This window comes from Anopheles funestus, chromosome 2RL (genome assembly GCF_943734845.2).
Source record: "Anopheles funestus chromosome 2RL, idAnoFuneDA-416_04, whole genome shotgun sequence".
In the NCBI taxonomy this organism is placed as follows: domain Eukaryota; kingdom Metazoa; phylum Arthropoda; class Insecta; order Diptera; family Culicidae; genus Anopheles; species Anopheles funestus.
In genome coordinates this window covers 91786995-91799319 of record NC_064598.1, presented here as the reverse complement: position 1 = coordinate 91799319, position 12325 = coordinate 91786995, and the positions used below count along the sequence as shown (strand labels likewise).

The following is a 12325-nucleotide window of genomic DNA, read 5'->3' as shown; positions in this document are numbered from 1 at the left end:
AATTGCATTCTTCTTAAAACCGAAAAGCTTCATAGAAATGCAATGAAGCGTAAAACAATCAAAAATAAAATTAAAAGATAAAGTTTTGGATAATAAAACTCCACTGTTGGTGCGTTTCTGTGCACAATACGATCAGCGTCAGTGTTTACTTAGTGCGGGGCAGTACACATTTCCAGCTCAGTTACATGGAAAAACGTACGATCGTAGAAATAACTATACAATAATAAACGGTACGATTCCTTCACGGGAGACAGCCCGAAAACAAATGCTCATAAAAACGTAACAACTATTTCTCTGATCATGGCAGTTGCACTGTCCATAGCCCTTGGACCAGGCCCTAGGACCGAAGGTTTTTTTTCACCCATTCTTCCTTCCACATGCTTTATTCCTTCCTGCTCCTTAGACGGTTTGTACTGCGTGTTGTTTTCTTTTCCACCGTCTAACCTTCGCTGACTCGTACGCAAACACAAAACAATTAAAAGCAATAAAATTTTAATTTATGACTTCGTTATTAAATTTTTATGCTCTTCCGAAGCTGGGGTTTTAGCGCGTAGCGATCATCACGGTTAGAATCTGGATTCCGCCGGTACGGAATACACCGCCTTCCTCCGGACCTGTTCCTCTTCAGGTTGCAGCTTGCATCCCATCACACGAAAGGGGAAGATACAAGCCAACCGAAGCAAGAAGCAAAACTTCATCACCTCCTGGTGGGTAGTCGAAAGCAATAGTTTGCGATGAAAACGAAAGCAGAGTTGAATGTGTAAAATAAAGGCATTCTACGCAAGCTTCCCGTAAGCATGTGGTTCGGACCAGGACGAGGGAAGAATCCAACAATCGGAGTAGTCATAAAGCGCATAGATCAACGAATACAAACCGGTCCGGGAACCATTCATGCATGGCAGTGAAACCAACCAAAATAAAAAAAAAACTGGAGTAACAACGCCACGGTTTGGCGGTAAAACCTGAGAGGCCAAAGAAGAGAACAAAAAGGTCACCAAGGTATATACCAAGGAGCGAATTATTCTTCAGCCCCAGTATTGTGGCCACGGGATGATTTACGGCAGCGAAGAGGTTTTTGGGGGCTAAAACCGTACAATTCAAGGAACGGGAGGCAAAAGGCCAAACCCCGTTGGGGCCCTCATGATGATGGTATTCGGGGATTGTTTTTATTATATTTTTTCATGACCCTTTTCTCGAACCAAGGTAGAATTCTATCTGGAGGGACCAGAAGAAGAAAAAAAATTGCGAAATGAATCTACTTAAAAAAAAAGTTTCCCGTTTGGAAGCGAAAGGAGTAAGTGTTATACGGGATACCCATTTAAATGTTCCAATATTTTATCCGTTGGGCGATATCCACTTGAAAATTCAGCACATATCTATAATCGAATTTCCCGACGCAGGTTGGTCCCTTTCGAATGACGATATTATTCAAACAAATGGCTTACGTGCGTATGAAGGGATCATCACGTGGGTTCAGGATATAGTAAATATTAAACCATCGCATAAGTTAATGCATTTTATTTCCTTCCAAACAATACACTATCCTCTATTTGAAATGAAACATCTCAAACATGGTGAACTTTTGGAGTTCCGCTCTCAAAGGCTTAAAGACCTAAGATATCTCACATTCGAATCCCGCACGTGGCGCAGTGCATCATCTGTCCGGTGGAAAACACGACTTCGAGACGAGTAACGTGAGAATGTCTTGGGCGCATCGAACCGTTAAGAAAACATTAACAACATTAACAGCATCCGTGTCCAAATATTCGGAAGTCATTTGATGGTTCAACAAATTTCCCCGGTTGCGATGATCTGCGGGTGCTCCAACGAGGTCCGGGTGGGGTTCAGATGCCACAGGAAGCATGGGAAGCACTGGACAAACATACTTCCACGTCTACGCGGGTTTTATTTACTTGGACCGAAGCCGAACGACAGACGTACGTACGGAAATTCTTCGATATGAGTCGACGGTTCAATGCAGCAATGGTTCAGGTTCGATCACCTTCCCCTCCGTACCAGACGTGCCAGTCGGGCGATGCGGGTTTTGTATCTCGGATCTCGGACTGCACTGTTAGACCGAACCGGCTGGAGGATTGCGTATAGCTGATGCTGCTTCCATCGACTATTTGTCCAATAAAACGAACTAAACTACGGTTGTACTATGCGCTCAACACATAAAACAAACTCCCAGGAAGGCCTAAACTAACAACGCGTACCAACGCAAGGCATGATGCACACACGTTCCTCGGTTCTTCGGAATGGAATGATATTATTTGGTGTGAAAATGTGATCAAACTCCATAAACCACTTGAGAACACAAAAGTTAAAATGATGCAACAGTTGCACCACTCGGTAAGATTTCATTCAGTTGTTAGTGAGTTGCTCGATAATTGTGTTCCTCACCAGACAAATAAAGAACTCACCGAGTATTTGAATGATTGTGGAGCATAATTTCATGCTATTTTTTCCCACTAGCAATGAAGAATGGGTTTGGAAAATATGCTTCCTCCACAAAAAAAAAAAAACGATTCCAATACATCATCGCCGTTAATGGAGAATGAACTGCCGGTGGCAATTTTGTGTGAATGCCATAAAATGTCTGGATATAGATATACGAATGTTGCTTTCTTCTTTTTAATCTGTTCGTGTCTTGGAAATTGCCATTCGACTATGAAAACGGTGGCACATTGGTGTGAGAGGCGCGCGACCAATTTATCGTGGCCCCGGCCATCAACTCTCCCAATGGTGAAGGTAACGGGTACAATAAACGGTTATGACATACGGTCGATCATCCCCAAAAATTGGTCCCCAGATCCGACCGGATATCGGTTAGAGTAAACAAAATGCCAAACCTTTTTCTTCTGTATTCTCTGCAGCGTACATAATTTTCCGGGGAGCCATCAGTTTTGGTGGTTATAATAGCCGCCCCAAGCAGGTTTTTGGAGAATGGGGATGTACAGGCTGTTGTAGCATACCCGTCCGGGAATCGACGGGAGTGTCGACAAGTTGTCTATCCGCTGGCAAGATGTCTGCTTCCCAAGCGCCATACGATGGTTTGGTTAAGTTGGGCACGGTTCTCCCCATTTCATTGGGTGATCCATTGGCAATGGAAATTTTTTTTTCTGGGTTCTTTCCACCATCCACCAGAAGTCAATGTTCGGGAACTTTAAATGCTATGGCAATACTGGTAGCATTGTACTAAACTGACACATTTGTTACGATAATCCCCCGGCATGGAATGCTTCGTTGTGGTAAGGTTATGCGATATAGTTAGAATTTACGGTTATTTGTACAACGCCTTCCAGTTGGTGCTGAGGAAACGATTCTGGGATGCTGTGTATAACTCTCCCGAAGCAAACCCCTTCTCAATAGCTCAATCAGAGGGATCGATCGCGCTTAACCGCCCTCCGGGAAGCTGCACCAGAGTGCGAGTAAATGGAAATGGCCTCTGTTCACGCTTTTCTATGTGTTGCTGTACGGGATTATATCACCTCATGTAGCTGACAATATATTTTTTTTTGTGGTGTAAAACTTGCCGGCAATGGGAAAAGGGTTTTTTGTCTCCATGCCGTGCCGAGATAAATAGTAATAATAAGCGTTGAATTATGGCATCGCCCGGAAGGCAGCAATGGTGCGATTGTGCTTTGAATTATTTCTTCATCGTGCAAGTTGTCTTGAAAGGAACTAACAAAGAGCCTGACTTCGCTAATAAACTATACAACACCTATTTGTAATGAGAGTATTGTACAGTTATAGCCTTTTTTTGCACACCCATAGAACTAGAAAAACTTCATTCCATATTCTAGAAACATTTCCATCACAATTAAGCAAAGGTGCGTGATCGACGTTTCCATCGGATGACATGGATCGTTCTCCGCAGGAAATGGCGCAAAATACACCTTTTAAAGCAGAACAAGAAACGCATAAAATATTCCACGTAACCCCAACTAGACGCTATACCACATTCTTTAATAGGCCATATAAATTCAGCATCTTGTCCTGGAGACGATACAGCTGCTACCCTTGTCGCTCATCATCGCTTATTGCTGTCAAGTTTTGACCAAAAACGGTTCATCATTCTGGTTCGGTTCCACTTGCGTTTTTTTTTGTGTGCAAACCCATTCCATAACAGACTGGATCGATCTGTAACGAATTGAATTCATAATGCGTTTCCATCGTTCGCTTCCATCGGAAACTGATCGTGGAACATTGGCTCGTCTAAACAGGATTGAATACACTTGGTATAGCAAAACTACATTGCTGGATAGGTGTTTCAAGAACTCATGAGAAGAAAAAAGCGACGTCGTGCAAAATTTCATTTCTTGGTGTTCTTCATATTTTTCTGCTTCAGTCTACTCAAGCTAAGTTTGATGAAACGAGAAAAGCAAAAATGTAATCACCATCGTTTCTTCGCTTGGAACAGGAAGGTGACAAGACGACGTTGCATTCTTAATTGTAACAGAATTGACAAACAAACAAAAAACATTACACGATTGACCGGACGAGCAATGTGATTGCTATGGTTGGCATTTCGAAAATCTGACAGTTGCCGAAAGATAAAACGCTACTAAAGTCCACAACGGCCCCTGGGTCCGTGGTTCGGAGCATGCACGGAATTTAATTAGGACCTTCCGCTTTTGGAATTCCTTGGTGTTTTTATTTTATTTTTCATAAGAATTTTGTCCCGTACTGGGCCTCGCACGATCTGCCATCTGATGACAAGTGGACAAAAGTAATAATATTATGGAGGACGATTTGGACGAGGTTTAGCTTTAACGGGGACCATTTAAGGGATTCGGGTGTGTGTGTGTGTGTTTCCCCAAAAAAGGGACAAGAATCGATCGAAAACATGTTACTCTCACGCACTTATTGATTCCATGTACTAAGAAAGTTAAGAGTAGCTGCATTAATAACCCTTATGTACAAAATGAGATACGATTCTGTTTCGGACATGCTTTGGCATTCTTAAACAGACCACGTTCGTGATGGTCGCATAAATTAAAATTCATACCGCGAATAGTTTCGTACATATTTTTGACCCATTCTTCGAACGCCCAATTGGCACGAGATATCAAGCGTATGGTGATGGTGGTGGTGGTCACGGTGTGGCAATTAGTGCAAAATGTAAACATCAATCAATAGAACCCAGTGCATGGAGTGGAGACGTGAAAGTTCGATAGGTGCCTCACGGTTTCTGTGGTCCGATACTGGTGGAAGCGTCGATAAGGAACGACACACATGCTACTGGCTTGCTACTGTTGTAAACATGTTCACCCAAGTTGATCGAACAAAAAAATTGAATCAAACGTCAGTTGATGGGTTCGAGGTCAGGGAGTGAGATAAGATTTTCCCAGTCCGGGTGTAAAACGAGCATGATTAAACGTCATCCCTAGCACCAGCATGCAACATTTGTGCTAAGCAAAGCCTTCAGGAAATAGATTTGAATGCTTCTACGGTGTTAAATGACTTGCTGGTGCGTTTAATAGCACCCGAGGGAGCAAAAACTATACGCACGAAAGAGAGATAACAATGTGTCCAGTTGATTTGGGTTGCGTGATACTTTGAGTGACATATTTTTATGTTAGAATGATAACAAAAATACATCTAAAAATAGTGAGCATTACTATCAAATTCACGCTTGAAAGGGCAGTTTAATGATTTCTTTTTTATACAGAATATACATTGTATAGGAATAATCAAACATTCGATTACTTGTAACTTAGTTCGTACTTACTTCAAACTGTGGATCTAGTTCGTTAAACCGAAACGGACTTTGAATGGGATAGAAAAGTTTCTATTCAAACCCGACCAGTCCCTGCGGGTTAAGGATATTAGGCAAAAATTCATTCATGGACAAACATTTTCCCAACAAGTTGCTCCCAGAGTGACCCACCCAATCCTTACACCAAAACCCATTGTTGGATGCAGGGACTTCCCTTAAGCTAAGGCACAGAGAAAGTAATTCGGATAAGAAGAGATGTGAAATGAACATAGAAATCAGCTTCGACACATAGAGGACACACACTGGCTGGCCTATCGGAAAAGGTAAACAAAGTTTATCCAACGTACTTCTTCTCACATCAAAATATTTACTGTGCGATGTGAAGGCACTGTTGATTTCTGGTGACAAAAGCAAACTATATCCCTCTAAGTCAGTTATGAGAAAAAAAGGCAAAGTGTTACGAAAAGTTCTTTCCAGCAATCGAGTCCTTAAAAATTGTAATACAAACCGGATCCTTCGATTCCGGTTCGATGTACACGCACACACGGATCTTCGATCGAACGAAGTTTAAGTGGACACGTATATGTGGACGAAAGAGATTCCTGCGATTCCCAGTAGGGGGACGAAGGTGTGTAACGAAACGGGCGCTGATGTTGATGATTATGTGAGTTTTGGTTTTGTCATGTTTTCATAAAACAGATTTTCAACGGATTTTGTGGCAAACGGAAAAGCAAACGGCAGTGTCCCTTGTAAAACCAATGCAATTCCAGTGTTGGAAAGGATGGGAGAAAAATCAACAAATACGCTGACCATGGATAACAACTTGTGGTGTGATGAGCAGTTTTGTTACCTGTCCATCCCAGAAAAAAAAGCCGGAGGAATCCCTTTTGGTCCCCGGGAAGGACCATCCCTTGATGGTTTGCCCTTCTTCTTCGTAAAGAACTATCGGTGACGCAGTGATAATGATCTGAACCGCCTAAAGGTTCCGGGATGGCAAGAGGATGAGAGAGAGAGAGGATTGAAGTGAAGACCCGAGGAGACAGTCAATATTTAACCTGTCAGTGTGGGCTTTCCTGTCGATTGGATTTGGGTGAAAAAGGAAAGAAAAAAAAGTTTCCTAGAGTGTCCCACCTCAGGCAGTGTACCTGTCCGGGCAGCATAAGGGAACCGTAGGTCCCCTGTAACCCGAGCAAGACGTACAGCACACTGAGGTTTTGCGTCAGGTAGGTGGGGAACAAACGGGCATGGAAGGGCCACCGATGAAAAGTTCTTTAATTGATTTATAACACGTAGCACACAAGAAGGGATCGAAGGATTGCAGGTCGTCCATTCAGGATATGGGACAACGGTTCAGGTAGAGATAAGAAGAGAAAGGTGAGTTTTGTTGGGACTGCGCCATTCAATTTCTCTACCTATTGTATCTTCTTCTCGTCTCGTTTCTACCAAAGTAAACTCTAAAAAGGACTCTTTCGAACGCTTCTGATTGTGGATGTATATGGACGATCTGTGAAGCCTAAAAGATTTGCTGGACATTACCACCCCGGGCGTTCGGGAAATATCTGGATTTTGTGTGTTTTTTTCGCCCTCCCTTCTTCTTACTGGGATTATTCGAATGGGTTTAGATTATTTGGTGTTCTGTCACCTTTCGTAAAGTTTATTTTTTTCTCCTGCTAATGGTACATTTCTTCTCGGTGATGATGCTATGGCAAACGATCGAATGCAGAAGGAAAAAGGAAGCCGGATCAGTGGTCTGGTCAGGGAAACCGGAAAACCGTCATTTCATTTCAACAGCACAAAATCACTCAACGAAGAAGAGCGAGCTTTTTGGGAAGGACTGAGTAGAAAAAGAAAAAGAAAAAAAAACAGAACGCGTCCTTCAATCATTAGCCAACGAGATCGGTCTCGAAACGGTTGGGATGGTCCAGAAGAATAGATTCATTAGGAAAAGCATCCTGGTTTCGAATTGATGAATAGACGTACGTGAAGGTGAGGATCTGGTGAGTGAGCACCCAGGAGCAAACCGTATTGTTCCGCCGGAATCGGAACGGATCGGAAGCGCGTGCGGGAGCGAGTGTTTTCTAATCAGCGAGAAGCGAAAAGGATGATGATTAGCATCGAATAAACGCGCCTTGTCATCGTGACTCGGCGTGGGTACTGTGTTCTGTGTTGTTGCTTTTTTTTGCTTCCCTTGTGGGTGGGCTGGTATAGTAAAAAGGTTGGCAGGATAAAACGATGGGCTTCGTTTGCTTTGTTTACACAACACAACTTTCGTGTTTTTGTGTGCAATCAGCTTACGCGACGGGCATCGCTTTTGTTTTCTGTCACGGGCGAAAAAGTTAATTCGTTCCGGGTGTTATTCATAAGCATAAGGAACAAGTAGAGTATACATCGTTGTTGATTGAAAATATATTCTATATTAAGAAAAACTCACAAAAAAACTAACAATGGCATGGAGCTCCGGAATGCATAAAATAATGATCAAAACTTAAAATGTCTTTTGTCTACGTTTCTCAGCAAATCAAAAGATGCTGTAAAGGTTTCCTAAGGTTTTAAAAGTTTTAATTGATTTCTACATGTCCTGGTGGCGAATTCTTGGAAGGTTTTCCAATTTTCAACCGAAGACATAAAACAGAATGTCTCAAACAAAACATATCACTCACTCCTATCGTGTTAACTAGCGTTTGGGCTTTACATCCATTTCCATATGTTTAGAAATCCCTCTCTGCCCCTATAAAGCATTACCAATCATCACAAGGGTGGTAAAACGGGGAATTGAAATCATTTCCCTGTTCGAAAACATTGTTTGGAGCATCTCGCACGCGACCTCGAAACGTCAAATGGTTTCGCTGTTGTTTTCCTTTCCCAACCAGTTGTCAGGACACTTGACAGCAGCACCGCCACTAGAGACAAAGGTTTCCCAATCCAATTCCCAGTAGCAAGTCGGTAAGGTTTAAGACAGAGGTTGAAAGGTGTACCTTGCTGGCGAAAGCATATCTCTCAAAAGGTGACGTTGAATAAACAATATCACTCCGGAGTAGGAGAATTCCTTCAGGTGCGCGCGTCTTCAGGGAGTTGGGCATAGCAAATCCACCGTCTGTTTTAACTCGCGGTGCATTGTGCAAAACATTTAGTACGGCACCGATTTTAAGCTTGCTCAAAACCGGGCAAGACATTTGTGTTTGCGGTAAATCATGTTTCAAGCGAGTCGTGGGTCAGGAAGTTCCTACAAAAGGCTCGCTTCCGGCTGCTACCGAGCAGGGTTAAAATAAAACACCACAGCAAAACGTTAACAGCCAAGAACAAGGGGGTTGACTCGTTGTGGCACACAAAAACGTTTCTAAAGTCGTGCTTGAAACCGTTTTTCACGTGCCGGGAAAACTCCTTTAAGCAAAAAGACAGGAATGGAGAGGAAAAAAAACTTACCTAGCAATCTCTGGACTTCGATCACGTTGAGAAACAGATTTAGATGAGCCTCGCCGGCCGCCACCAGCAGGGACAGCAGTAATCCAACGTAAACACATAAATTCGTCATTCTGCTTCTGGTTGTGGGGTTTTTAAACTCTTTTCCTTGTTGGCCGTTTCCTGCTACTTTTCCCGCTTTCAGCTACACTATCCACAAGTATTCTTATGCTGTTTTTCGATATGCGTTTGCTCCTATTTTTCGTATCTTTTCTTCACCACAGTCGCTCGTTATAAGCGCTTTTCTTTCTGCTTCTCCTCCGGGCGTTACCACCGGTCTATTGCGTGATCTTGCTTTGCTTCACTTTCGTACACGTTTTTTCGGGGTTTGGTTTTGTATTTTCTTACCTTAATTTTGCCTCCACTCACTGCACTTCTTTTTCGCTTCTTTGCACGCTTCGAGGGGTTTTTTTCTACGCACGCACACGGGCAACACTTAACACATCATCACCGATTTTCAGCGTGCAACTGCTGACCTGAACACGCGGGAGTGGATGTAAATACAAACCCTGAAGACGCTCGTTCCGAGATCAAAATCGTAGCGAAAACAGAGAAACTATACAGCCGGAACTTTCCAAAATGTCGAAGATTTTGAATGTATGCAATTTTTGATGTTGGGTAATTGATCAAATTATGACCGGTAGATCTCCAGTTGAACAGTTAACGACGTTGACATGGAATTGCTTCTTTGGGAAAAGGTAAACGATCACTGCTTTACTGTGTGTATGCTTTTGTTGAAATCTATTCTGTGATAAAGCAGATTTTCACCGAACTCACACATAAAACACGACACTATTATGAACACTTTCCACACGTCTGCACAAAATCACACTAACTTTTTTTTCATATTTTTTCACGACAAAAAGCACAACATTGCGATTCCATTTTTGTTTGCAATCATCGCAAAAATGATCATCACATCACAGCAAATTGTTTTATCGTAAACCTTTTTTTTCTCACAACACAATAATCTGCAGCAGATGAACGATACGATTAAACACGGAACGCACTTTGCGGTGCACGCGTAAACATTGGCAACGAAAGACTCGTTTCGGAATGCTTTCGAAACCTGACGCCGGAACACAACTCGAACGCAAGCTCACGCGCACGGAGAGACGTTACATTAGTGACTGTCTATACGTCGGCTGGTGCGTTGAGTTGTAGGGCTGCAGTCTGCACGCATCCATCCAGAGTGTGAGAGAAACGCACACTTTTTTCTCCCAAACAACTTGTTGTGTACGGAAAATGCAGAGAGAGAGGAGAGCGAACAGGGTTAGTCGTCTAATAATCGTGGTAACTTAGAAAACTGAAATCCATAATAAAATGTTTAATTTTTATAATATTTTGCTTTGAGAATAAGAGGAATTTCAAATCTGAATCACTTAACTTTCAATCAAGTTTCCCTCTGATGGAATACAATATTCAAATCGTCACGATCTTCAACCCTGTACCGCTTTCCCTTATGCTCTCTCCCAGTTGAAAAACAAAATCAAAAATTTGCGGAGAGTAAAGCATAACTGAGCTCTCTCCCGCACTGTTGTTGCTCGCTCTGGAAAATGTATGTTTATGCTGTCAATTTACCGGCCGGTTTTTGTATGCAGTGAAAGGTATTTAAATTTAGCTATTGCATAACTAACGGCTATTTGGCTAATTAAATGATGATATAATTTGATGGCGATTAATGATAATTTGTTTTTTTTTTAACATTTCAATCTGTATTATTTTTGGAATTTTGGAGTTGATAAACGTATTTGACGATACAATTCAATGCTGTCAAAATGCTGTCAATCGTAGCGTGATTTTGATTTCGGTTTGGTATTAAGTTTTTCAACTTCACAACTCAATGTTTTACATTTGTTTGTTTGAAGACTGCCTTTATTTTTGTTTTGTGTTTTTTTCCAAGTGATGTAACCTTTTTGGTCAAATTGTTCATTTGTATGCCCCGGTATGCAGTCATTAAAATGCCACACAAGCGATCGTCAAGCGAAATGAGGTGAAAGGTCTTTGAATTTGCTTTACTTTGGACCGAGTATAAATAAGTTTGGTTAAGCGCCACTTAGTTTTGCTTTCAGTTAAACTCTTCTACTTGAATTGTGGCCGTTATTCCGCTTTGAAGAAAATTGTTAAAAATTTGTTATTTCTATATTAAACTTAAGAAGAATATTTGATCGTGTAAAGCTAGTGAGAAAAAAAATTCTACCTAGAAACATTTAACACATTTCATGGTAGGCCTACCCATATTACGTAGTAGTGCAGTGGTTTAATAGAAAACATCCATTTTATCATTCATCAGAAGGGAAAGTGTCTCTGTCTTTACATTAACGAGCGAACAACTCCCTCTGGTAAAATACTCCAATACTAAATATTGTCCACTATCGTGTGAATAATAATTCCCATCTTAAGCGAAACATAACGGTTTGGATATAGCTGTTCCGCGCTCTACCATTTTACGCTTTTTTTCTTTATTCAATTTCCTAACTAAGCCGGAAAAGCTCACACAGCCGAAAGGCGACGATATTTTGCTAAAAGCTTTTGCGCTAACAACAATGTTGCGCCCGCGTAACAAATGGCCATCCATTATGGTGCGAACCAGGCTCGATTTTGCTGTCCCCGCTCCCCGGACGATACTTTTCCATGGACCATTAATGATCGACCTCGGTTCCCTCGCGGAAAATGTGTTGCGATATTTTCCGAAAGCCTCCACGCCACTCTCGCAGTACGTTTGGTGGCCAATTTCATTTGTGGTTTTGTTGCGTATTTTCTCAACCCCCATCGTTTCACCCATCCCATCCACTTGAGATGATCTCTAATCTCTTATCTTAATTAATCGCTATCATATTCGGTGCGTGTTTCATGTGAATCATCCATTTTTTGACAGCTTCACCAAGTTGGATCACTTTAGCTTCCAGCTGGTGGATGTTGGTAGCTGCTCCCAGGTGGTAGCATAAGCATGAATTTGATGATTGATAAACACCCTCCACTAGGGGCCTTCTTTTTGTCTCAAATTTTACACTCACCAACGGATGTTGAGCTTTGTTTGTACTTTTTTATCTTAGAATATTTTTTTATTTAATTTACTCAAAAAAAAAATGCTACTTGGCCCGCCCGTAACGTTGGCGGTACTTTTGATAGCACTCACTATCT

The 12325-nt window shown here is 41.9% G+C and overlaps 1 protein-coding gene across 1 annotated transcript in view; it reads right to left on the bottom strand.

Annotated features, from left to right (window-relative positions):
• LOC125766206 (tyrosine-protein kinase Dnt) overlaps positions 1-10557 on the bottom strand; it is an 84183-nt gene extending 73626 nt beyond the window's left edge. The window contains exon 1 of the mRNA XM_049431940.1: positions 9146-10557. Within this exon, the coding sequence (XP_049287897.1) occupies positions 9146-9254 (109 nt within the window). The 5' untranslated portion in view covers positions 9255-10557. The remainder of the gene's footprint in view (positions 1-9145) is intronic.
• Between the last annotated feature and the right edge of the window lie 1768 nt (positions 10558-12325).